At 41.6% G+C, this 27,178-nt stretch overlaps 1 protein-coding gene across 8 annotated transcripts in view; it reads right to left on the bottom strand.

Moving 5' to 3' along the window:
• Positions 1–1,498: 1,498 nt before the first annotated feature.
• The window catches only part of ANKRD28 (ankyrin repeat domain 28), a 215,163-nt gene continuing 189,483 nt past the window's right edge, over positions 1,499–27,178 (bottom strand). For 6 of the 8 annotated variants that reach the window (XM_025294166.3, XM_006048732.4, XM_044948609.2 and 3 more), the window contains 11 exons: positions 23,055–23,256; positions 21,882–21,969; positions 21,525–21,642; positions 20,783–21,002; positions 14,412–14,499; positions 14,239–14,322; positions 12,968–13,113; positions 12,271–12,353; positions 11,718–11,800; positions 10,682–10,773; positions 1,499–3,396 (listed from right to left, as the gene is read on the bottom strand). In XM_025294166.3, the coding sequence (XP_025149951.1) occupies positions 3,110–3,396; positions 10,682–10,773; positions 11,718–11,800; positions 12,271–12,353; positions 12,968–13,113; positions 14,239–14,322; positions 14,412–14,499; positions 20,783–21,002; positions 21,525–21,642; positions 21,882–21,969; positions 23,055–23,256 (1,491 nt within the window). In that variant the 3' untranslated portion in view covers positions 1,499–3,109. The remainder of the gene's footprint in view (positions 3,397–10,681; positions 10,774–11,717; positions 11,801–12,270; positions 12,354–12,967; positions 13,114–14,238; positions 14,323–14,411; positions 14,500–20,782; positions 21,003–21,524; positions 21,643–21,881; positions 21,970–23,054; positions 23,257–27,178) is intronic. The other 2 variants (XM_045166822.1, XM_045166825.1) reach the window with 2 other exon arrangements.

Consider the following 27,178-nt stretch of genomic DNA (forward strand, 5'->3'; position numbering starts at 1 on the left):
GAAAGGTTCATCTAAATTCTAAAACAGCTTTACTGAAAATTCAATAAGTTAGTAAAGAAAGGTAAAAACCAGTTACAGTTCAACACTAGTCAGATATTTTAAGGGAAAAAGAAGGTTGCACGTGAAGGACACTTGATTTATTGCATTAAAAAACTTTATTTAAAAGGTCCGATATAAGCCAAATTAAACCCCAAACCAACAGTCACACTTAGACAGCTCCGGAACTAAACGGTGCTGTTTGTGTGTCTTGTTAAAGGAGGTTATTTGCTATTATCAGCACTGCCCTAACGTAGTTCCAGAGCAGAAGCTGGTATTATAATACACATCAGATACTTCAGATGCCATCTTCCATGCAGAAGTTAAAAAAGCAAACAGGCTTTTCTATTCTGTGTGAGTATAAAAACCAGTACAGAATAGGGCCTGGACGCCTTTGATGCACAAGGTTTTAACTATAAAGGAACTCGCGAGTGTTGTGTCCCTTCATTCAAGCAGTCCGCTGGTTCCCTCCAACAATACCAGTGCTGTTCCAACATGGTTCAGAACGATGCTTCGGGATTTCCCCTCATCTGGTGCTAACCAAAGGAAGCGGCTGATCAAGCTAGGGGACAGCCCATCACAAAATGAGATCATAAAGCAATGGAACAGCTTCCCTGGTGGGCCAATGATTGGAAGACCCACTTTACAAGTATTCCTAGTCACGGCATCATGTACGTAAAATGATGCAAGCTCTGAATTCTGGTGCGTGTGAGGATAAATTAAGAACAGCTTGTTACTTTATAGCTACACCTTGAGTTTCATCAGAGGCAGTAAATCTAACAGTGTGTCTAATGAGTCCTTCTGGAAATGGCTTCAGCAGATGAGTCCAGCAGCCTGCAAAAGAGAAGAGGGCATGTGTCATCCTGCCGAGGTTCTCCGTCTTCTCTTGGAGGACGGACCCGGGGCCCAAGGACCTAAGTTCCCGGGAAGGAGGGAGGCTCAGTCCCACCTAAGGAAGACCTTTCTAACGGCTGGAGCTGCTCAGCAACTGAGTGGACTGCCCGGGGAGGTAGAGTCACTGCAAATGTCAGGGTGGGAGCGCCACCCTGGTCCAAGGGGCTCCCGCGTTCGTTAAGAGGCTAGACTGGATGAACCTCAGGTCTCTTTCAATTCTGAGACTCTAGGAAATTCCCTCAGGGAATTCAGAAGAGAATTCCTAAAAGGAAAGAGAAAGTACACATATGTATACTTTTAGAATCCTCTTGAGTTTTTTCCTTTTTTTCAAAAGGTACAAAAGAAAATGTAATCTGCTGTCTTTAAAATGCATGTAACACCTTCCTGCCACTAATAATTAGGAAGGGTTCATTATGACTTCTTTATACTATAAAGAAAAGATGGACAATTACATTTATAATTTCTGTAAATATTTTAGAAAAAATGCTTAAAATCTAGTAGTCAATGCCCTAGAAACTTTATAGATTTTTAAGTAATATGCACAGATACAAATACATTATGCATTAAATACAACTCACATCTGTGTTTTATTATACTCTAAAATATACAGGAATCTTGATGTACTGAAAGAGTGCAAGTAAATACAGTATTCAAGCAGTCACTATTTCTATTTACATGCTCATTAATTCTTCAAAAACCCACAAAATTATCAAATAGATCAAAATACTGTTCTGTGTTTTCACACTTTATATTCAGAAAAACCAGCTGATAATTTACAATGTCATAAAGTTTCCAGTTTCACGATACAAAAAGAATAAAATCAAATTGGGAATCACTTTGTGAAAATTTATGGAACCCTACCCCGACCTGGAAGACCCCTAGGTGACTGAACTCATGTTCGCTGGGAAGGCGGCAGTCAGTGACAGCACATAACCTGCCACCTGCAAGCCAGCGTCAGCCTCCCCGCCTCCTGTTATGTGAAAGGCAGGCTTCCAATCTGGTTGGCAGTCGCTTCTTTCCCTAAACAGTAGCATGTTATAAACACGCTACTTTAAATGTGAATAAGACCTAAAGGCTTTAGTATTTTAAACCTTGCCCAGTACAGAAGTGCCTCCCAAGAGACCTGACGATGTTAACTTATGAGTAGCAAGGGAGTTTTTCTTTTTGATTCTTCACTAAACAATGACAACAAAAATACCCTAACCCACTGTGGAGGCACGGGGTGACACAAAGATGACGCAAGTGTACCATCCAAGTAGTGAGGCTGAAAACGCCACTCCCCGGGACCACGCGGCTGCAACAGGGTGAAAATCATCCACTTCCTGATTTTATGAAATTTCCTTCTTTGAGGAAATTCTTTACATTTTCAAACAAAAATAGTTCAGTTTTAAACCTAAACCATTCAAAACCCGGCAATCAACAGTCTGACCCCAATCTATCACGTGTCTACATCACAAATATTTTCACCCTGACTGCACCCAGTCAGCTGGTTTTCAATTCTAATATTATAAAAGTTGGAATTTTAAAATTTTTATGTAAAAAAAAAAAATGTAAAAATACATCTGCTTTCTCTCATGGTTTAATACATATTAGAAGGCTTTCAGATGTTTTCTTTAAAAAAAAAAAAAATCAACATTGAAAACCAAATCTCAGCTTCATTTTCCGAAATATTGAAGTTTGGTTTGGATAATGTCTAGTTTCACCCGCTCCAGTTTCCGCAAAGTGGTGCTCTACTAAAACCCGAGTTATTTGGTCCTTTGGCAATTTGCTGTGCACATCATGCCTATTGTACCAAACTTTTATTGCCCTTAAATTTAGTTGTAGTTTTATTGATAAAATTGAAATCTAGTGTCCTTATCTCTTCTTTCACGATAGTGTTGCTCGTGTGAGCAGATTACGGTGCAGTGTCCCAAATAACTCCCGGCACTGCAAACCTGAAGCCCACAGCTTCACAAGGCTCTGTGCCATCAAGTGTTCCCCTCTGCTCAAGTCTGTTTCAAGACCCTAGAAGTTCCTTCCGTAAAACGTGCCTTTACAACTCTTCTTCCTAATGTGATCATATTTCTTCTGTGTGCGCACTCTGCCATCTCTCTTAGGTTGCATTTGTATGTGAGTAAGAAAGTGCCTTTTTCCTGAAAAAGCACAGTGTGAAGCCTCCCCGGGTCTCTGGCTCAGCCGGTCAGTAGGTCTCTGAATCGGAGTCATTGAGCTCGTCCACATCCGTGTATAGGTACTCCTGCTCCCCGCCGATGTTGTTGAAGCTACAGTAGGAGCTGGGTTCATTTCTCATGATGGGCAAGGCTTCGAAGCTGACAGTTTTCGAGGTGTTGGTGTAACGGTTAATGGCATTGAACGTCAGGGATGATAAAGGGCTACTTGACGAGATAGGCATCATGGTGGCCAGAATGAGAGCGAGGCAGTCCGCAACGTCCTTGTTGGGAGCACAGGCCAAAGCTGGGGTATAGCCTGGAATTAAAAACAAGTTTAAAAATCACTCATCCTGAGACTCATTTCACTAAAGAAAGGCAGTAAACCTACTCTGGTCTTCAACCTCAGACATATTTTAAATTACTTGGCTTATATAATAAGCTGGCTTAATTAGAATGATTCAGAACTTTGTAATAAATAGTAAAAGAAGAAAGTCATAGAAACCTAGGGTGGGAGGAGACCTAACAGACTACAGAGGAAGCTGAGGTCCCAGATGGATGATTCCTCCACTATCTCACAACTTACCTGCATCCATCCAAGTTCCCAGATGCTATCAGGCTAGAATAAGGGGGGAAAAGTCTGGTAAAACTTCATTCAGAATGGTGGGGGAGTTTTACCATTAATTTGTAGTTCTGTAGGGAAGGACTTACATGCTGAGAAACCTAAATGTGCACAGATTTGTGAATGAGGCTCTGAGCTGGTGCTCAAAATATGCATGTTCAATGAAAACACATGGCCACCATTTAACTTCTTTTGGGGTCATAGTCCACTGAGAAAAACATAAATCCAACCCTGAGAAAACCTGGATGGATGCAGATAAGTTATGAGATAGTGGAGGAATCATCCATCTGGGACCTGTTTCCTCTGTAGTCTGTTACGTTTAAAGCTCCTAAATCAAACAAATGTTTCCTTTGTATATGTTCCCTTCTTCAGCACAAGACTGACTTTAAATGCTGGGCTGGATGAATCACAAGCTGGAATCAAGACTGCCATGAGAAATATCAACAACCTGAGATATGCAGATGACACCAACCAAATGGCAGAAAGTGAAGAGAAACTAAAGAGCCTCTTGATGAGAGTGAAAGAGGAGAGTGAAAAACCTGGCTTAACACTCAACATTTAGAAAACTAAGATCATGACATCCAGTCCCATCACGACAAACAGATGGGGGGAAAGGAAAACAGTGACAGACTATTTTCTTGGCTCCAAAATCACTGAGAATGGTGACTGCAGCCATGAAAGTCAAAGATGCTTGCGCCCTGGGAGGAAAGCTATGACAAACCTAGACAGTGTATTGAAAAGCAGAGACATCACAGGGTCCATCTAGTCAAAGCTATGGTTCTTCCAATAGTCATGTACCATAAAGAGAGTTGAACCATAAAGAAGGTTGAGTGCTGAAGAATTGATGCTTTCAAACTGTGGTGCTGGAGAAGACTCTTGAGAGCCCCTTGGACAGCAAGGACATCAAACCAGTCAGTCAATCCTAAAGGAAACCAACCCTGAATATTCACTAGACGGACTGATGCTAAAGTTGAAGCCCCAGTACTTTGCCCACCTGATGTGAAGAGCTAACTTGCTAGAAAAGACCCTGATGCTGAGAAAGACTGAAGGCAAAAGTAGAAGGGGGTGGCAGAGGATGGACATGAATTTGAGCAAACTCTGGGAGACAGTGGTGGACAGGGAAATCTACTGTGCTGCAGTCCATGAGGTCACAAAGGGTCATAGCTGTTTATAATAGCCAGGACATGGAAGCAACCTAGATGTCCATCAGCAGATGAATGGATAAGAAAGCTATGGTACATATACACAATGGGGTATTACTCAGCCATTAAAAAGAATACATTTGAATCAGTTCTAATGAGGTGGATGAAACTGGAGCCTATTATACAGAGTGAAGTAAGCCAGAAAGAAAAACACCAATATAGTATACTAATGCATATATATGGAATTTAGAAAGATGGTAACAATAACCCTGTATACGAGATAGCAAAAGAGACACTGATGTATAGAACAGTCTTTTGGACTCTGTGGGAGAGGGAGAGGGTGGGATGATTTGAGAGAATGGCATTGAAACATGTATAATATCATATATGAAACGAGTCGCCAGTCCAGGTTTGATGCGCGATACTGGATGCTTGGGGCTGGTGCACTGGGACGACCCAGAGGGGATGGTACAGGGAGGGAGGAGGGAGAAGGGTTCAGGATGGGGAACACATGTATACCTGTGGCGGATTCATTTTGATATATGGCAAAACCAATACAATATTGTAAAGTTTAAAAAAAAAAAAAAAAAAAAAGAGTCTTAGCGACTGAACAATACCACCACAACAAAGTATCTGTGCAACAAACTGGAAACACTTGGCTGGGTCAGGAAAGACGACAGTGAAAATACAGAGTCTAATTAAATCATCAACCTCTCTTGTTACTGGAGCAATTTATAACTGGATCATTAATCTGAAGGTTAGAATTAATTACAAAATAAGATGGGTACTTACTATGACTTGCCAACTTTGGACCCTGATTACTATCTCATATTGCAAAGTATGCAAGAAGACATCAGGTCACAGGCGACCTTCATTGTCATCTGTTTATTATGCTTTCCATATGGAAAAGCGATATAAAACCTTGAAAATGACCAACAAAGATCGTCTATTGGCTATTTGATGTACAGCCTCATAATGTGACCAAATATCTTCTATAGGTTAGCAATTTAGGCTCTTCATTTTAATCTATATTGCTTCTTATTTCCAGAAATATAATTTGCTGACAGTGAAAGTTTCTTTTAAATTAGGTGAGACTGAATTTATCTTAGTGGGTGGTACCACTCACTTCTATGGATTTCATGACTGTATTAAACTAACAATTCCCAAATTTCTATGTCCAACCTAGATCTTGCTGACTTTGGGCTCCAGGTCCATATGTCTATATCCAATTACTCACCTGGAGTTGCCAGTGAACTTTTCTCATGTTCCTAAGTGAACCCAGCTCTTCCTCCTACATTCTCATCTTAAACAATGGCCTCCCCTCCCCTGCCCACATCACTCCATGCCAGACTGCAGGCCACGTCTTCCCTCCCCAGGCTCTGATGAATGCCCTTTTGATGGGATTCACTGGAGCCTGGGGAGGGAAGAAACATCAACGTTCTTTCATCTGCAACATCTCTGCCGTACTCTGCCCACTGCGTCCTCCCACCCTGACTGTGAACTTGTTACCTAGTCTGACACAAAGATCCTTTGCCACTTGACCTAAGAGACTCTGCTGCTGCTGCTAAGTCGCTTCAGTCGTGTCCGACTCTGTGCGACCCCATAGATGGCAGCCCACCAGGCCCCGCCGTCCCTGGGATTCTCCAGGCAAGAACACTGGAGTGGGTTGCCATTTCCTTCTCCAATGCAGGAAAGTGAAAAGTGAAAGTGAAGTCGCTCAGTCGTGTCCGACTCTTAGCGACCCCATGGACTGCAGCCCACCAGGCCCCGCCGTCCCTGGGATTTTCCAGGCAAGAGTACTGGAGTGGGGTGCCATTGCCTTCTCCCAAGAGACTCTGGTGTGGTGTAACTTAGTACTCATGCTGCCCTGCATTGTATCTCTATTAAATATGCCACTCTCTCAGCTTAGAAAGTTTTCTCCCATATTTTCACTTGTCCTTTGGATTCTGGCTCAGAAGGCACTTTGGCGGGGGATACCTTCCCTGACATCTCTCACGGCATTCTAGGTTTATTCTAACTGAACTGCTTCAAGGGCCTTCTGACAGCCTGTTTCTTCTCACTGTTGTTCAAGGCAGTAGGCTGTCCTGGACCCTACAGTGTGTCTGCAGGACTCAGCACACTGCTCAGCACACCATCACCTACACACACCCGCTGAGCTCGATGTGGCCAGGGGCTCTTCTAACCACTCAAAACAGATCTGTGCGCACAGACTCCTGCCCTCATATGTTAGAAGATACACTATGTGGAAAGAAGGAAAAGGAAGGAATAGAGCAATGTAATGAGAACTGAGAATGCGATGGGGGTGATCAGCAGGCTGTAGTATAAGAAGGGTAGTCGGGATGGGATTCACTGAATAGATGACACTTGAGCTAAGACTGGAAACAGGTGAAGGGTTTAGTCCAAGACCACTGAGGGCAGAGTGTTGGAAGCCGGAAGAAAGATGATGATGCACGTCCACCATCATGTACATGGTGTGAGGAGCCGGTGTGGCAGAACTGGACAAGGGGGGAAGATGAGGAGACAAGCGGGAGTGGTAACAGAAAGAGCTGACCCAGTCGGCCCCGAGAGATCATCTAAGGACTATCAGTAAACTGAGATGCGGATGAGCAGCATCTCCCCACATACTTCTCTGGCTTCAGTGCTGGGCTTCTCACAGCAGTGGGTGCTCTTACTGTGGAGCACAGCCCTACAGCACTCAGGCTTCAGGAGTTGCGGCCTGTGGGCTCAGCAGCTGTGGCTCCCAGGCTCTAGAGCACAGTCTCAGTAGTTGTGGGCACATGGACTTAGTTGCTCCATGGCATGTCAGATCTTCTCGAACCAGGGATCGAACCCGTGTCTCCTGCACTGGCAGGCAGGTTCTTTATCACTGAGCCACCAGGGAAGCCCCTTCCCACGTATTTTAAAAGGATCCTGGCCAAGGGTGTAGTAGACGGGGAAAAGTGGACATACTTGAATATACTTTGGAGGTGGATCAATAGTACATGCTGGTGCATTGTGCCCTGGGTATGAGGGGGTCAAGGAGCAATCGCAAGGATGGGAACGGTCATCAGCTGGGCCCAGGATGGCTGTGATGAGAGCAGGCTTGCAGCGGGGACAGGCCAGCAGTCCAGGTCTGGACCTGTGCATTAGACACTCACAGGGTGCGCTGTCAGTCAGGCAGCTGGAGACACAAACTTACACCTTCTCAGCACAGATGCAGTGTTCAGAACCCCAGAATTGGATGAGGTCACCCAGAGAGTGAATGTAGGAAGTGTTGTTCAGTCACTAAGCTGTGGCCAACTCTTTGCAACCCCATGAACTGCAGCATGCCAGGCTCCCTACTCCTTCACTATCTCCCTGAGTTTGCTCAAACTCGTGTCCATTCAGTGATGCCATCCAACCATCTCATCTTCTGTCACCCCCTTCTCCTTTTGCCTTCAATCTTTCCCAATCAGGGTCTTTTCCAGTGAGTCGGCTCTTTGCATCAGGAAGGCAAAGTACTGGAGCTTCAGCTTCAGCATCAGTCCTTCCAATGAATATTCAGGGTTGATTTTCTTTAGGATTGATTGGTTTGATCTCCCTGCCGTCCAAGGGACTCTCAAGAATCGTTTTCAGCACCACAGTTTGAAAGTATCAATTCTTGGGTGCTCAGCCTTCTTCATGGTCTGACTCTCACATCTGGACATGATAACTGGAAAAAAACCATAGCTTTAACTATACAGACCTTTGTTGGCAAAGTGATGTCTCTACTTTCTAATACGTTCTCCAGGTTTGTCACAGCTTTCCTTTCAAGGAGCAAGTGTCTTTTAACTTCATGGCTGCAGTTTGCAGTGATTTTGGAGCCCAAGAAAATAAAGCCTGTCACTGTTCCCACTTTTCCCCCATCTATTTGCCATGAAGTGATGGGACTAGATGCCATGGTCTTAAGTTTTTTGAATGTTGAGTTTTAAGCCAGCTTTTTCACTCTCCTCTTTTGCCCTCATCAAGAGGCTCTTTAGTTCTTCGCTTTCTGCCAATAGAGTGGTATCATCTGTGTATATGAAGTTGTTGATATTTCTCCTGGCAATCTTGATTCCAGCTTGTGATGAATCCAGCCCAGCATTTCGCATGATGTACTCTGCACAGAAGTTAAATATGCAGGGTGACAATACACAGCCTTGATGTACTCCTTTCCCAGTTTTGAACCAGTCTGTTGTTTCACGTCTGGTTCTAACTGTTGCTTCTTGACCTGCATACAGATTTCTCAGGAGGCAGGTAAGGTGGTCTAATACTCCCACCTCTTTAAGAATTTTCCAGTCTGTTGTGAACCACACAAAGGCTTTAGTGTCCAATGAAGCAGAAGTAGATGTGTAGAGAAGGCAAAAAGAATGAAGTACTGAACTTGAGAACCCTCCAATAGTAACAGGTTGAGGAGAAGAGAGAGAAACTTAGCAAAAGAAACTGAAGATAGTACTGTAGGAGGAAAGCCAAGAAAGTGTGGAGTCCAGAAAGCCACATAAAGAAAATGCAAAAAAATGGGTATACCTGAAACTAACAGAACATTGTATGTTACACTTCAAAAAAAAAAAAAAAAAAAAAAAAATCAGTAAAATAAAAAATACTCAGTTCCAGTAAATATAGTTATTTAACAACAAAATAAGAAGTTAGAAACCCTCATCCAGTTACTAATTCAAGGAAGCAGATATTTGTGAATAAAGAACACCCCTAAGGAGGACACTGTAATAAGCATCATATGCATTCTCTCTGACCCCCCTTATCCTGCCGTAAGAGAGCTGCATCTGCTGGTCCAGGGAACAGCATGCGGCAAATGCAAAGTGTGGAGACTACTTGGGGGAGTATCAGACACTAGCTATGGCAGACTGCAAGCTTAACATCTGGTATTTCACATACATTTTAAATTCCACATTAAAAGCCTATTCCTAAGGAAGGAATAATCGGTTGTGTTGAATTCTGTATGTAAAGTCAAAGCAGAGCTGATTTCTAACACTGTGGTCACTGGTGGTCTTGCTGAGCACAGTGCTGTAGTATGGTGGGGGTGAGGTCTGACCAGAGGGGATTTAAAGGAGAAAGAAAGAGGAGAAGAACTGGAGACAGAGGGAGAAATAGCTCCTGAATAACTGTGCTGCAAAGGGGGACAGGGAAATATGGCCACAGCAAGAGCAGAGGGAGTAATGAAAGGGGTGTTACGATGAGAGAAATGATGTTTTTTTTGCAGAGAGATCCTATAAAAGCCATTATTATAAGACACAAAGCAAAGAGATGCTGCAGTGACTGCCTCAGGCAGCACCCAGCACATGGATGGGAGACCAGATTCTGATAAAACCTGGCATTCAAGTAAGGGCCTTGATAAATGTTTGCTGAAAGAACAAATTCTTTGAATACTAAAATAACAGAGGTGGTATCACTAAACCAAAGTTAATAAACCCTAACTCTGATTTGGGCTGGCGCAGCTGGTAAAGAGAATCTGCCTGCCAACGCAGGAGACCCAGGTTCGATCCCTGGGTCGGGAAGATCCCCTGGAGGAGGAAATGGCAACCCCTGGAAAATCCCATGGACAGAGGAGGCTGGCGGGCTATAGTCCATGGGGTCGCAAAGAGCTGGACTCGACTGAGTGACTGAGCAGGCAAACACAACTCTGATTTAACAGATACATGAAACTCAGGAGTTCACCTGTTAGATGGACTTTCCCTGTTTCTCCTTCCCTTGTTCCCTTTGCACAAGGTAAGCCCTAGTCAGTATTAGCTCCAGCTCTCCTCTCTGACCAATAAAAAGTCCCCAAGTCTCCTTTCCTTCAAGTATGGATCACTGAAAGGCCAACGCCGTCTAACAGGTTAGGGAAAGAGGAAGCAGACGCTACTCACCGTTCTCATCGACCGCGAGCACGCTTGCCCCTCTCCCCAGGAGCTCCTGAACCACCACTGTCAGCCCGTTTCGGGCAGCAACATGCAGAGGTCTGGAGAGAAAAAAATACGTGCACACATCCATGTGTGCAGGCCCACCCGTGTGTGTGCTCACTCTCTACCCTGGTTGCTGAAGGCCATCTACGCTAGGCTATGGAGACCCACAGACGCAGACCGGAGGCCCCTGGTCCCAACGGCAGTGACGAGGGGAGCGAGGCCCGGGAGAGCCAGGAGCCAGAGTGCCTGTCAGCGCTGCACCCAGCACCGGCCATCAGCAGCTCCCACTTCTACCAGACTCTCGTGCCACTTTCCTTCAAGACCAACGTTTAGAAAGATTTACTAACTAAACTGCAATCTTAAGTTGTTTTAAGAAATGCGGTTGGCAAACACATGTACTAAACAATAAAAACTGTAAACTGCAACAGCACAAGTGCCAACAGGTTTTGAGGACAGTTTACAGGTTCCAGGACTCCTTCTGGACCCTTCAGGGATCCGACTGAGACCTGAATGGGAAGATTGTTGTAAGATTCTTCTCTTTACTAAGTCTCAAAGCAGAACAGCAAATGAAAATGGTGAGGAACAACGGGAGACGCTGGGTCAGGATTTAGGCGGTCACCCAGGACTGGCGGCTCACATTAAGAGCCTGATTATTTTTGAAATCTCTCTAGCTACAGACACGTGTAAAACTTTGTGCCTCATTTGTTGTTAAGTGTATTATTCCAGTTGGTTACTGTAAAACACACAGAATAGTATTACTTTCCACCATAAACCTGGATTGACAACCTATTATTTTCAAGAATAAGAGTTTCAGTTCAAAAACTTAAATAATGTCTTTTAATTATGATGATTTTAGAAATGAGTTTTGTCAATTATAAGAACTGTTTTTTATTTTTTAATTGCTTCTGTGACAGATTCCAGTCATATTAGAAAAGAATTCCATTAATCATTTTTATAATTAAAGGTTCCAAGGTTTACACTAGATACTGGAAGTACTCACGTTTGCAAAGCTGCATTGGTTGCATTGATGAGGTTTCTATCTGTTATCTTTTCCAGTATTAACAAGGCACTAGTTTCATGACCCTAAAATTATGACAAATAACTCTTAAAAACGTCGGCACCATCAAAGATAACTTTATACACTCAATACACCCCAGTCGTCATCCGTATTTTTTATATACATACATATATATATATATATATATATACCACCATTCATATGCTATGCATTTTCTTGGCTAATGTCTTAAATATACATCCAAACATGAATTGGTGTAATGGGGTTACAGAAGAGGACAAGAATATTTAAGGTTAGAGACATTAGAGAAAGACAATAATTACATTTAAGCCTGTGGTCCAAAACTTGCTTGGCTTACTGGAAATTTCATGTACCATGGTGCTTCACACATAAGTAAATATTTTTTCCAAGAAATCTGATGCCAGTGATTGTTAGACAGGTTTGGTCCCTAGCTCTGTTCATTTTAGTTAAGTGGAAAAACCTTAAATGCCACTGTCGATATTAACAATCAAAAAATATTAAGATGTGTACCTACCTTGCTGCAAGCCAAATGGAGGGCGGTGTTTTTACTGTTATCTTGTAAAGTCAGATCTGCACTAGCACTGCTGACCAGCATCTCTGGGAGGAAAAATTGTATCAACTCTTTTGTATATGAACATACACCTCAGATTACTAATAACTCACTGTAGAGAAATGAAGACAGAAAGGAAAAATATCCCTCTGGCAAAAACGTAAGTGCAAAAACACACTGCAATATAAAGGTCTACATTATATTCTCGTGTGTGTGTGTGTGTTGTACAAGGAACAGACAAGAACAGCAACTGACACTCATTCTGTGAGCGCTTACTGTATTTCAGCCTGTTCTAAGTGCTCTAGATTTACAGTAACGCATTCACCTCTCAGAACACCCCTGTGATAGGTACTGTTACTTTTGTCACTGTACGGATGGAAACACTGAGGCATGAGGCCATCCAGCTGGCAGATCCAGGACTCACATTCAGTCTGACTCCAGAGTCAGGCTTCTTGACCATCCTAACACTGCCTGCTAACACGAGAGCAAGTGAAAACACTGTGGGCCTAAAAGAACACATGAGTGTAGGCAGGTAAAAGGGTTTAAGTCTGAGGAATGGTGAGATAACTAATGGAAAATTCAATGAACCAGAGTGGAAGCTATATTGTACATAAGCAACATTCACACTTAGAACAACAAAAGCCTCAAGCGGTTTCTTTACCAACTGTGTTTGTCTGTCCGTTTTCTGCAGCCATCATGAGAGGTGTTTTCCCAGAGGAGTCCACAGAGTTCACGTGAGCATTATGGCTGAGCAGAAGCTGCAGACACTCCACATGGTCTGTGAAGGCGGCTGCGTGCAGAGGAGTTCTGCCCACAGAGAAATGCAAAGACTGGGCTAAATCTGTGCGTGTATATTCTTAATTTATGACAAGCAACTTTCAAGGATTTACATACCAGGCTATAAAACCATTGCCTGGATACAAATAGGCTTACTGATTCCTGCCACAAAAATTTGTATTTTTGATAACTATTATTTAGGTAAACTAATATGGGTAAATTATGAAACTGCCAAAAAAAATTACATCATTAAAGCAACCTTTGAAAGAAACAAATCCGGCCCCAAATACTGTCATCTATTACAACTATCGGGCTCTTCATAATTAGAATCTGTTAACTTTATTAAAAACAGTCTTTAGGGGGACTCCCTGGTGGTCCAGTGGTTAAGAATCCATCTTGCAATGCAGGCAACACAGGTTCAATTCCTGGTTCATGAACTAAGATCCCACATGCCACAGGGCCTGTGTACTGAGACTGGACACAACCAAACACATTAAAAAAAAAAAAAAAAAAAAGAATCTGCCTTGCAATGCAGAGGATGAGCGTTCGATCCCTGGTGGAGGAACTAGGATCCCACTGAGCCTGTGTGCCACAATTACTGAGTCCACACACTCAGAGGCTGTGTACCACAACTAGAGTCCTTGAGTCACAACACAAACGCTGCCACAATTAAGACTCAACACAGCCAAACAAAAACACAAACAATAACAACAAAGAGCCTTTGGGTAACAAGCACGTGCTAAGTTGCTTCAGTTGTGTTCGACTCCTGGCAACTCTATGGCCTGTGGCCCACCAGGCTCCTCTATCTAGGGGAGTCTCCAGGCAAGAATGCTGGAGTGGGTTGCCATGCCCTGCTCCAGGGGACCTTCCTGACGGACAGGAGTCCTTCCATCTCCTGCGTTGGCAGGCAGGTTCTTTATCATGCATGCCACCTGGGAAGCCTAACAGGAACATATGTTTTTAACAAAGGGAAATCTTTAGCCAGTTTTCCTGGTCAAGGTAGAAAAGCCTTTTATAATGAGAATATAATTAAGATTTTGTAACAATTTATACTTGTAAATATAAAACCAACCTTTAGGTAATAATGGGGTTTCTTTAAATTCTCCCATATTAATCTAATATCTAATGAAATTTTCTACATGGTTGAATTCCTACCTTCCTTTTGAATCTGTGGCGTTCACAATGCTGGAGCCTAATGTATCAATTAACATCTCAGCAGCACCTTCGTTGTCATTTATTCTGTGAAGGTAACAAGGTGATCACTCTCAAAGCTATGCTCTATTTCTTAAATATTCAAATCAAATGCGATTCATTCTGCCTTTACTTACACAGCACAATGCAACGGACTGAAAGCATTTCCTTCTGTTTTCTGGAAAACGTCTTGTTCTAAAAGGAGTTCTACACATGTCTCATGACCTAGATAAGTAAATGGGAATCAGATATTAAAATCCCAAGAAGATACTGAGGTGTCCATACATATCCACATATCCCAACAGATTAAAAAAAGGCTTTACATGGATTACAAGTCGTCAGTTCAGTTCACTGAACCCATTAAACATCACAGTTTTAGGCACTTTGAGATCCAAAGTACAACTTCAGCAGTTTATTATTGACATGACAAATACTTTGTGGGGGACAAAAATTAGTCTCACTTTTTCCATGGTGACCAATTAAGAGTTATTTGGGCATTATTTCTTGAAATGACCTATTTACATATAAATAGTGTAACTTTCGGAGAAGGCAGTGGCACCCCACTCCAGTACTCTTGCCTGGAGAATCCCATGGACGGAGGAGCCTGGAAGGCTGCAGTCCATGGGGTCGCTGAGGGTTGGACACGACTGAGCGACTTCACTTTCACTTTTCACTTTCCTGTATTGGAGAAGGAAATGGCAACCCACTCCAGTGTTCTTGCCTGGAGAATCCCAGGGACGGGGAGCCTGGTGGGCTGCCGTCTACGGGGTCGCACAGAGTTGGACACGACTGAAGCGACTTAGCAGCAGCAGCAGTGTAACTTTCAAAATAATATATATTTACGTAACATTGTTGTTTTAGTAGCTAAGTCACGTCTGACTCTCTGAGAGCCCATGGATTGTAGCCCACCAGGCTTCTCTGTCCTGGGATTTTCCAAGCAACAACAATACTGGCGGGGGTTGCCCTTTCCTTCTCAGGGGATCTCACCGATCCAGGGACTGAACCTGTGCTCCTGCATTGGCAGGCAGGCTCTTTACTAGTAAGCAACCAGGGAACAACTATTTATGGAGCATAATTAACTTCAGAATGGAAATATTTTCTGGTTATAGGAATGAGCCAATGGTATTATTTTACAGAAGTGTTTAGAGGAAAAAAAGTACACGTCCCTGTCCCCACTCCCAGTTCTACTCTCTGGACCTACTGCCTTACAGTTCCAGAACATTTTTAGGCGTATACAACTGCATGTACATAACACATACTTTTTCATTTTTATGCAACTGGGACATTCTGCAACTTGTTTTTTACTTAAAAAACTATATGTCTTTTCACAGTAGTATATGTAGACATCCTATTGCTGAATGTTTGGGAGAACGTCACAGTATCAGAACGTATCATAAATGATTTAATCTCTAATTATGGATTTCAAGGTGACTGCTAGTTTTTCTTTGTGATATAATCATCAATGTTATAAATGAAATATTTCAGATCTTAAAGAGAAAAGTATTTATTTCTTTTGTATTTCCAACAACAATTTTCTGGAAATGATACTGCTGGGCTAAAGGGCATAACTGATTACTAGTAAGTATCAGGTCCATACTTTTTCTTTTTTTCAACAATTTTATTTATTTTTGGCTGTGCTCTGTCTTCACTGCTGTGCAGGCTTTTCTCTAGTTGCAGAGACCAGGGGCTACTCTGCAGTCGTGGTGTTAAGGTTCCTCTTGTTGCAGAGCATGGGCTTTAGGCGGCTCCAGGCTCTAGAGCACAGGCTCAACAATATTCTCCATCAGGGACTAAACCCATGTCTCCAGCACTGGCAGGCGGATTCTTTACCACTGAGCCACCAGGGAAGCCCCCAGGCGCACAGTTTTTAATAACAACTTTAAAAATGGGAAAACCCAAACCTCAGATTGTCTTAAACCCAATTTTCAAAGCCGGGGTTTTAGTAAAAGTACCCCCATTGCTGTATTAATGATGGAAAATTAAATGTTGCTTCTACCTTGTTAGTCATTTGGGATCCACATTAGGAATAAAGTAGATTCTTAAAGAGCCTCTTAATTTATTTCCATGGCTTAATATTTGGTTAACAAAGTGATGCTTTATTTCTTTTCTAATTACCCCAGCATTCTCAAACACCAGTTCAACTTAATTGTTACACTATAATCGTTTCTACCAGGAGAAGAAAGTATGTTTTAGGAAACCTGTGGTTATGCTCCGTCACCTGTGAGTTCTTTCATCTATTGGTTCTCACCTGGAGCAATTTTAGCCCTCAGAGGACATCTGGCCACATCTAGAGACATTTCTGCTTATGACATTGGAGATGGGGTAGCAAAGTGCTGTGGCATCTAGTGGGCAAAAGGCAGGGCTGCTGCTCAACCTCTTGCAAGCACAGGACAGTCACAACAAAGGATTAAACATTGTCTGGCCCCAAATGTCAACAGTGCTGAGAAACCCTGCTTTAACTCTCCCTCTCCAAATGTTAACTCATGGCCAAGAAGTAGCGAAGGACAATGGTCCAGTATTGATTTGAGGGTTTCCTATTTTCCTGGGATAGCAGTTCTCAAGGTGTGGTCTGGGAGCTCCAGGGTGGGACTGCAAACTATTCTTTTCTTAAAACAAGCCATCAAAGAAATTTGCTACTGTATTTTTTTAAAAATAGTTATTTTCTCATAAAAATGCTATTTATATTAACATGTAATAGATTTATTATTATTTTAAAATAAACATCCTTAAATTTCTCAGTCCTAATTTACCATACAGTAAATATTAATAGCTATAAGCCACAGATTCTGAAACAGAAAGATGTGGGAGTCACCGCCTGAGCAGACTGTGGACAGCTAAAAGGGAGTCCTGGGGCCAGCAGTCATCGCTGGATCATGTTAAGCTGAAAAACTTCACTTTGTGTCCTGGGTTATAAAAGAAGGAGAAAACTGGTCTCCTCATGTTTTAGAGGGATATTTTGCAGATGCTTAAAAGCATCAAAAAAATTTGATACATTTTTGAAAGGAACACATGAGATCATGTAAATATTCTTAGTTCTGTGGCTAAATGACTCCACAAACCAAAATCTGAATGTTAAAGCTGAGTATGTATAACCAGTTCTCTTCTAAAGTGTTGCCATCAATCCATTTTAAGAGAGTGTTTTCTGTTCTGTTGGAGTGCTTCCAATTTTCTTTTCAGCTGTACAATTACTAGTCAAAGTAAAACTATTTACATATTCTACTCTCAGAATGCCAAAATTATAAAATAGCCTTTTGGCTGTAAATATGGTATTAATTTTACACTGCCTTTACATTCTCTGTACATAGAGGCAACACACATCTAATTCCTTCCAGCTCAATTCAGAATCATTACCAATTCTACTAGAACCTGGAAATTAGACACATCTGTTATGATCTTTAAATGGCAACCCAGCATGTAGTTTGGGCAAAATTTTGTCTTGTATACAATGTGCTCAGAGAGGCTAAATTCAGCAGTGATGGAGTAGGGAACTCACTTAAAGAAAACCATGTTCTCCAGAAGGACCTGGTAGGAATGTTATAATAATAAATACCAACTCTCCAAAGGACAGTTACAGCAGTATTTTTACAACTAAATGCTCTACCCGAGGAAAAAATACCTTACTGTATGATGTTTCCAAGAGCTAATTCTCACTGATCAAAAAAAAAACCCAATAAAAGTCTGCTTCAAAATAGTTTTATCTCACTGATTTCTTAAATAAATTTCCCATGTCTAGATGTCTTACTCCTATTTGATTTTTCCTATACTTGTAAGATGTCAAATTACACTGTAATGCAAAGGAAGAGCTGAAATCCAAAGGTTTTTATAGTTTCAAATCTGCTCTGGCTAAAGATCTGGTATAGTAAAAAAAAAATGACACTGACTAAGCTTTTGAATTAGGAATATATTTAACTATTCAAGTTTTCCATGGTACGTGATGGTGTGATCACTCACCTAGAACTAGACATCCTGGAAAGTGAAGTCAAGTGGGCCTTAGGAAGCATCACTACGAACAAAGCTAGTGGAGGTGATGGATTTCCAGCTGAGCTATTTCAAATCCTAAAAGATGATGCTGTGAAAGTGCTGCACTCAATATGCCAGCAAATTTGGAAAAACTCAGCAGTGGCCATAGGACTGGAAAAGGTCAGTTTTCATTCCAATCCCAAAGAAAGGCAATGCCAAAGAATGCTCAAAACTACCGCACAATTGTACTCATCTCACATGCTAGCAAAATAATGCTCAAAATTCTCTAAGCTAGGCTTCAACAGTACTTTAACCAAGAAATTCCAGATGTTCAAGATGGATTTAGAAAAGGCAGAGGAACCAGAGATCATATTGCCAACATCTGCTGGATCACAGAAAAAGCACGAGAGTTCCAGAAAAACACCTACTTCTGCTTCACTGACTACGCTTAAAGCCTTTGACTGTGTGTACTGCAACAAACTGTGGAAAATTCTTAAAGAGACAGGAATACCAGACCACCTGACCTGCCTTTTGAGAAACCTGTGTGCAGGTCAAGAAGCAACAGTTAGAACCACACATGGAAAAAAGGCCTGGCTCAAAATTGGGAAAAGAGTCTGTCAAGGCTGTATACTGTCACCCTGCTTATTTAACTTCTGTGCAGAGTACATCACATGAATTGCCGGGATGAAGCTTAAGCTGGAATCTAGATTGCCAGGAGAAATATCAATAACTTCAGATATGAAGATGACACCACCCTTATCGCAGAAAGCAAAGAGGAACTAAAGAGCCTCTTGATGAAGGTGAGAGAGGAGAGTGAAAAAACTGGCTTAAAACTCAACGTTCAAAAAAGGAAGATCATGGTATCTGGTACCATCACTTCATGGCAAATAGATGGGGAAACAATGCAAACAGTGACAGACATTATTTTTGGGGCTCCAAACTCACTGCAGATGGTGACTACAGCCATGAAATTAAAAGATGCTTGCTTCTTGGAAGAAAAGCTATGACAAACCTAGACAGTATATTAAAAAGCAGATACATTACTTTGCCAACAAAGGTCTGTCTAGTCAGAGCTATGGTTTTTCCAGTAGTCAGGTATGGATGTGAGAGTTGGACCATAAAGAAGGCTGAGCATCAAAGAACTGATACTTTTGAACTGTGGTGTTGGAGAAGACTCTTCAGAGTTCCTTGCACTGCAAAGAGATCAAACCAGTTAATCCTTAAGGAAATCAATCCTGAATATTCACTGGAAGGACTGATGCTGAAGTTGAAGCTCAAATACTTTGGCTACCTGATGCGAAAAGCTGACTCATTAGAAAAGACCCTGACGCTGGGAAAGATTGAAGGTGGGAGAAGGGGAAGACGGAGGATGAGATGGCTGGATGGCATCACTGACTCAATGGACACGACTTTGAGCCAGCTCCAGGAGATGGTGATGGACAGGGAGGCCTGGCGTGCTGCAGTCCATGGGGTTGCAGAGTCACATATGACTGAGTGACTAAACAACAACAACAACAATCAGTACTCAGAGTTGCAAAATGACCAAATGTGGTCAATCCTCAAGAAGCAAGCAATGCTTTCTCAGAAGAAAAGAATAGAGCTCTCAATTCTGATACAAGGATTAATATGAAAATTAAAATAGTGTATCTAGAAAATGCTCATGAAAATGTTTGATTAAATTATTAATATAACTTTGCAAGATTCGTATTTCTCCTCTTTTACTGCAACTCAACAATTATTTCTCAAAATGGTTCCCAGTAAAAGAATCATGCGAAACAATTACAAAAAGATAGACGTCTCCTCTGTGGCAAGGCAGTTAGCTGAAGTTTACAACAGCCACTATATTTTTTTTTTTTAAGCAAGTGGATATTATATAAACAGGTAATTTCTATTTTCTGTACATTTTGAGGGAAAGTTGTTAGAATTGTCAGCTAGTTTTGTAGATATGTTCTTATGACTAACAATAACCTGAATGCTACATTGAGATTCAAAACAACAAATAAAAAATCCTTCATGTCCTTGATAATACCCTAAGCACATACTTTGACACAACTGATATTTTACACTATATGTAATATAATCAACTGTTATCTAAGATGAGCAAATCTCTCAATGTGCTGTTACTTAAATTATTTTAGTGACATTTCAGAAGCCCAATCCTGTTTTTAACACCTGTCCTTTAAAAATAGCTTTATATTTCTCTCACTGACCTTTGGTGAGATTACCTGTAAAAGGACTAATGGCGACAATTATTTTCCTGGAGGCTAAAAGTCAGCCTGTCATAACCATGAAGCCAAGTTCACTTCACTGTGAAAGTTTCTAGTTTCTACTTCTATCATCTATTCTACTAGGACTTCATTCTCTTAAAATGTTGAACATACATGTTACTGTTGATATAAGGATCTTAACTTGCAGAGTGCTCACAGAGCATATGCAGATTCCAGTCTAGAATTCGATACACTCTCATGGAAGTCAGAACGTGTTAACAGTTAGCTGTCTCTCTGGTATACAGCATAGCGGGCAGGGGATGCGGGTCTGTGTACTTAACCATTGTAGCAGGCCCAGTGAAGTGCTGTGTATCCGTGATTGTCCACCATGGCTGGGTTTGCATCCATAGATGCTGCTGACTGCAGAAGGGCTCCAAGAACACCAATGTGTCCACAGGCAGCTGACAAGTGTATTGGTGTCCGGCCCCTGCTATCTCGAAATAAGCAGTTAGCACCATGTTGAAGTAATGCATCCACACACTCTTCATGGCCTGTGACTGCCTGAAAAGAAAATTTTTGCATGCCATTGAATATACCATGTTGGGCACTACATGCCAATGGTAGCTGATTAGGAATTTTAAAGTCTGTATTCCCCATGTCTTCTCACCAGTCAAGGCATTTATCATATTTTGAGTACTTTTTTTTGAAAGTGGCTTGAGAATTTAGTTACAGTGGTGATTTTTTCAAAATAAGAGTGATATGAAAACTAGGAAAAAGGGCCTTTTAATGGAATGAAAATATTTCAAAGGTGAAAAAGATAAAAATGTGTAAGAAAGAAAAGAAAAAAATGTATAAGACTATTCAAGATTTTAGGGTTTTAAAATTTTGTTTCAATATTATGTTTCTCTGGATTAAGTTATGCTTTGTGGTTGCTTAAAATTAGAGTTCAAAAACTGAGACGGTGAAAGAAACAGTAAAGATTATTCGGTAAAAACTTAATGAAGAAAAATATAAACACAGCCTAGTTCAATTTTAGGTAAAATGAGGTCATAAAAACTTTCAGGAAAGAATGCTTCTGCTTACCCCTCTGTGCAGGGCCGTCCTTCCCCACCTGTCTTTGGCATCGACGTTTGCGCCTTTGTTGAGCAGGGAGTACACACAGTCTGTGTGCCCGTTGAGCACAGACAGCATCAGAGGAGTCCTGGGCAACAACAGGAGCAGCTCCGTCACCACTGAGACCTCACCCGTGAGAGCACACTGAGCTGGCCTGCTTTCTAAACAGGTCTTTCTCTGAGTCAGCTTTAAAGTATACTTAAAAAGCTGTGTTGGACATTGCTCAGTTACACATTATGCCAGACTTACCAAAATAGGGGCAAAAGTATGAAGACTGAAAATCTGTCTTAGATCCTAAAACTAATTAAAAAAACGATGAAAACTTACTGTCCATTTCCATCTTGAATATCGACTGCATTCTGTGGTTCGGCATTTCCTATTAGTAGCCGTAAGCATTCCGAATGACCATTTGTTGCTGTAAGGGATATTTACAACTTTCAGCAATTATATATACATATATAATGATAAAGTAGAAAATGTCCATCTTAAACCACATTTTCTTGATATAATTTTAGACTATTCACTGAGTTTAACAAGAAAGAAAATGCTCATGTGATTTCGCGCTCTGGTGGTGGCAATGTACTTCGGAAGGGCAGCCTGCCTCCAGACACGCGGTGACACCACGATCAGACAGGTCAGTTACATTCTCTTTTGCCAATGGCTGGTTTCAAGCTCTGCCCACTGAGACGTTCAGAAGTCTGAAGGGCATCTGGGAAATATTTTTATCCCTGATAGTGAAAGTTCTCCTTCTTTCCTGATTTTAGATGTGCTCCTTGTGATGCTTCAAGGAAATTCGGTTTAGTCCCATCTTTTTTTTCTTTTTTTTAAACTGATTCACTGACACTCAGTACACAGCAGCTAGGTACTGATGAGTGCATAGTGTATGGGGATAAGAAAAATACTTGACTAGGACTTCTTCACCTATATTGGTCTTGAATTTGTTATTTAAAATCAACACTGCCTTGTAGTAATTCCTGTAGAGCGCGGTAACTCTTTATCTGTAGTGATACACAGAGAGTACCGGGTCATCACAGTGGCAGGGTCATGTGGCTTTCCATTTTCACAAATCCACATCATCACAAAACACTCCGTGAAGTAGTTCTCACATGGCAGACACTTTGTAACTCCTGTTTGATTAAATGTTTAATGCAGTACCCTGGTACAGTAAGTAAAATATTTATCAGTTGTTAAATGAAAGCACATACCAATCCAAGATAATTTCCATCAAAATGAAGTAAAAATGTATTGTGCTTTTTGGTATTGCTGATAAAGTACTTCAAAAGTCAGACTATTACATAAATCCAATTTCTAAAGTAGATAATATTTTTTAAAAAGTGATATAATATTGCTGTTGTCTTTTCCCTGAGAGTAGAATCATTAGAATTTTTACAATCAAAATGTTTAAAACAATTACCAGGAGTATAATATACAAGAAAGTGAAAAAGAAGAGAGTATTAGATGGAAAGTGGTAAATAAAATCATTCATAGTCTTTGACATACCTGCTGCATGTATAGGTGTTCTCTTCAAAATATAATCTTTGACTAAGATTGAGGCTCCCTGATTAATGAGAACATCCACACATTCTACATGGCCCTTAAATGCTGCAAGGTCCAGGGGTGTTCTTCCACTACTGTTTCTCACGTCGAGATCTAACAGAGACTGTACCAACACTTCCAGGGCTTGATGGTGACCATGATATGCCTAGGAACAAACAAAAATATAAATTAAAATAATACATATATTTAGATTGACTAAATTCTTAGAAACCCTAGAACATAAAGGAGTAAGTAAACTTGTCTTCACGTCATTGTATTTAAGATGATCCAAAACTTCTGTATTGATAATTAAGAAAGTTAACTAAAATTTTTTTAATAATCAATTAGTAGGCTGCGGTGTTAGGGATGAACCTTCCACAAATAATACAAGTTCAAATGGCAGGTGATCTTTTCATGAGTATACAATGTCTGGTTTATGGCAGATACTCTGTGATGTGTGACGTGGGTTCTAAAGAAGATTTCACTCTAAGTTTCTGATTCCAAAGCCCAAGTTCTTCATCATAGTTTAGTGTCCCACTTCACCCTGACAGAATGTTCAGTTCAGTTCAGTTGCTCAGTTGTGTCCGACTCTTTGCGACCCCATGAATCGCAGCACGCCAGGCCTCCCTGTCCATCACCAACTCCCGGAGTTCACTCAGACTCACGTCCATCGAGTCAGTGATGCCATCCAGCCATCTCATCCTCTGTCATCCCCTTCTCCTCCTGCCCCCAATCCCTCGCAGCATCAGAGTCTTTTCCAATGAGTCAACTCTTCGCATGAGGTGGCCAAAGTACTGGAGTTTCAGCTTTAGCATCATTCTTTCCAAAGAACACCCAGGACTGATCTCCTTTAGGATGGACTGGCTGGATCTCCTTGCAGTCCAAGGGACTCTCAAGAGTCTTCTCCAACACCACAGTTCAAAAGCATCAATTCTTCGGCGCTCAGCTTTCTTCACAGTCCAACTCTCACATCCATACATGACCACTGGAAAAACCATAGCCTTGACTAGATGGACCTTTGTTGGCAAAGTAATGTCTCTGCTTTTCAATATGCTATCTAGGTTGGTCAGAGCTTTCCTTCCAAGGAGTAAGCGTCTTTTAATTTCATGGCTGCAATCACCATCTGGTGATTTTGGAGCCCCCAAAAATAAAGTCTGTCACTGTTTCCACTGTTTCCCCATCTATTTCCCATGAAGTGATGGGACCAGATGACAGAATGTTACTACGCCTCAATCACAAGAGAGAGTAGCAATTGAAGCTCAGCTAGTACTTGTGCCCTGTGATTTCTCAAAGTAAAATGACTACCCTATCGTACAATGCGCCATATTTCAAACAAAAATTTTTCTTTTCAAAAATATTTAAACTGAGCCCTGCTGGAATAACTGCTAGGTGCTAGGCACTGTCCTAGAGTACAGCAGAGCAAGAAGATTTTAAGATTTGTCTGAAACTCCCTCTTTACACAATCTGAAAAAGGGGCTCTCCAGAGAATTCACTTCAAAACCAACATGTCAACTGAACATCTATCATGCTTATTGGACTGGACACTGAGCAGACATAAAGGCAACAAAGACGGTTCTGGTGGGGAAGGAATGTCTTCTCTGTTCACTCATGTCACCCCTTTTAGATGAGGAACAAGCAATTTTCTAATACTGTTCAGACCTGCAGCTTAGCACATACTGGCAAAACTTTAAATAATCCCATGTGAACTTTTCATTTAGAATTGAAAAATATAAAATCCTACCATATTTGTGCTAAATATCACTTGCTTCTAAAAAGAGGTATTTGGCTAGAAAGAGGGCCCCACACTGTATCAAAGGGCTGTTAAGCTACTTCTTGTGGGAAATGTCACAAAGGACCAGCAGGAGATAAATCTGCTCTGGGCCTTACTGATCTCTTGATGTTTCTGACTCCTTCAAGGTGAAATGACTGGAGATCACTGAGCTCTACTGCCTGAGGATCACCTCTAGGCTTGTTCTTCAGTTCAGTTCAGTTCAGTTGCTCAGTCGTGTCTGCCTCTTTGCGACCCCATGAATCACAGCACGCCAGGCCTCCCTGTCCATCACCATCTCCCGGAGTTCACTCAAACTCACGTCCATCGAGTCGGTGATGCCATTCAGCCATCTCATCCTCTGTCGTCCCCCTCTCCTCCTGCCCCCAATCCCTCCCAGGATCAGGGTCTTTTCCAATGAGTCAACTCTTCACATGAGGTGGCCAAAGTACTGGAGTTTCAGCTTTAGCATCAGTCCTTCCAAAGAAATCCCAGGGCTGATCTCCTTCAGAATGGACTGGCTGGATCTCCTTGCAGTCCAAGGGACTCTCAAGAGTCTTCTCCAACACCACAGTTCAAAAGCATCAATTCTTCAGCGCTCAGCTTTCTTCACAGTCCAACTCTCACATCCATACATGACCACTGGAAAAACCACAGCCTTGACTAGATGGACCTTTGTTGGCAAAGTAATGTCTCTGCTTTTCAATATGCTATCTAGGTTGGTCAGAGCTTTCCTTCCAAGGAGTAAGCGTCTTTTAATTTCATGGCTGCAGTCACCATCTGCAGTGATTTTGGAGCCCAGAAAAATAAAGTCTGACACTGTTTCCACCGTTTTCCCATGTCTTTCCCATGAAGTGATGGGACCAGATGCCCTGATCTTCATTTTCTGAATGTTGAGTTTTAAGCCAACTTTTTCACTCCCCTCTTTCACTTTCATCAAGAGGCTTTTTAGTTCCTCTTCACTACCAGGTCAATAAAATCACACCACTAAAAGAAGGACAGCTAGAGGCCAGGGTGGTGTGCACCGGGCTCCTGTCCTCACGATGTCTCTGACTGGGTTAGGACAGGGGCTTGGGTGTCTAGCATGTGCGAAGGCAGGACCAAGGCCAGTTTCCTCAGCCCTCAGGCCGGTGTGTTTTCACTGCAGCAAGCTGTCCCGGATTGGGAGTTTCGAAGGAAAAAAATCACTTAGGTAATTTCTGAAAACCACCTAGGGATAGATACAAAATGCCAAAGTGGTGGTATAACCACATTTCACTGAACCTGATTATAAAAATCACAAAATTGTTTCCATTTCAGCTTAAAAATAATATTTGGCACACCCCTGTTCATAACAGCACTATTCACAATAGCCACGGAGTAAAATAACTAGTTAAAGGAACTAATCTTTTTGAGATAATGTATTCAAAAACTTGACAAAGTGCTCAGTCTGGCACTTAGTAAGTGTTTAAGAGAAGAGGTGCTATTATTGAAAGAGTGATGATAACAATGCAGGAAGAACTGCCTAGTTATCTGCTCAGACATCATTTCTTGCCACCCATAATAAAATGGCTATTTTCTCCACGCTGGCTTTGCACTTCTAGATGACTTATTTACTATGCAGGTCTGGAAGAGTATATAGTATTTCCAAAGACCCAAAGGGCAAGGAAGCAAGGAGCTTCAGCATGTCTTCTTAGTTATTCAGACCATGGTAGGAAGTATTTCTGGGGAGAAAGGGGCAGAAAGATAAGGCAGAAAATTCAATGTACATGTGTCAGTGTCAGAAAATAGGCCAGAGGAATTAAGACGAAAAATGATAGTATTTGTGAGAGGAAACAAATGGGTCACTGAACTTTTAGTGACACACACTAAGTACAGAGCCTTAAAACAGTTTACTGCACTTGAAACCAGAGGTCTCACAAACAGTGACAGGGCCCAATTCTCCTGACTCTCAAAGTCCCCCACCTCCCACAACATGCTGTGTTTCAAGGGTAATTCTTCTTTCAGCACAGAAGGAATGAGATTGAGCCCTGCTTCAAATCCGTAAGGTAATTCATTCCTATATATGACTTAACTGTCACACTCTCTCCTAACCTCCTCTTAGTGATGGACATTAGTGACGCTAGAAAATCATGAAATTAAATCCTATAGCACGAGCAACCGAAGGACCAGTGAACACACACTTACCACCCCAAAAATCACAAAGTAAGCAAAACATTGTAGAAATGCCACAAAAATTATTGTTCTTGTATTATCTGCTTAAGAATGCAGAAGCCATTCCACTAGGGCGGGTCATTTTAAAGTTCACATCTCAGGCATATTCTCTCCTTAGAGCAGGTCT

Source organism: Bubalus bubalis, chromosome 1 (assembly GCF_019923935.1).
Source record: "Bubalus bubalis isolate 160015118507 breed Murrah chromosome 1, NDDB_SH_1, whole genome shotgun sequence".
NCBI classification, from domain to species: Eukaryota; Metazoa; Chordata; class Mammalia; order Artiodactyla; family Bovidae; genus Bubalus; species Bubalus bubalis.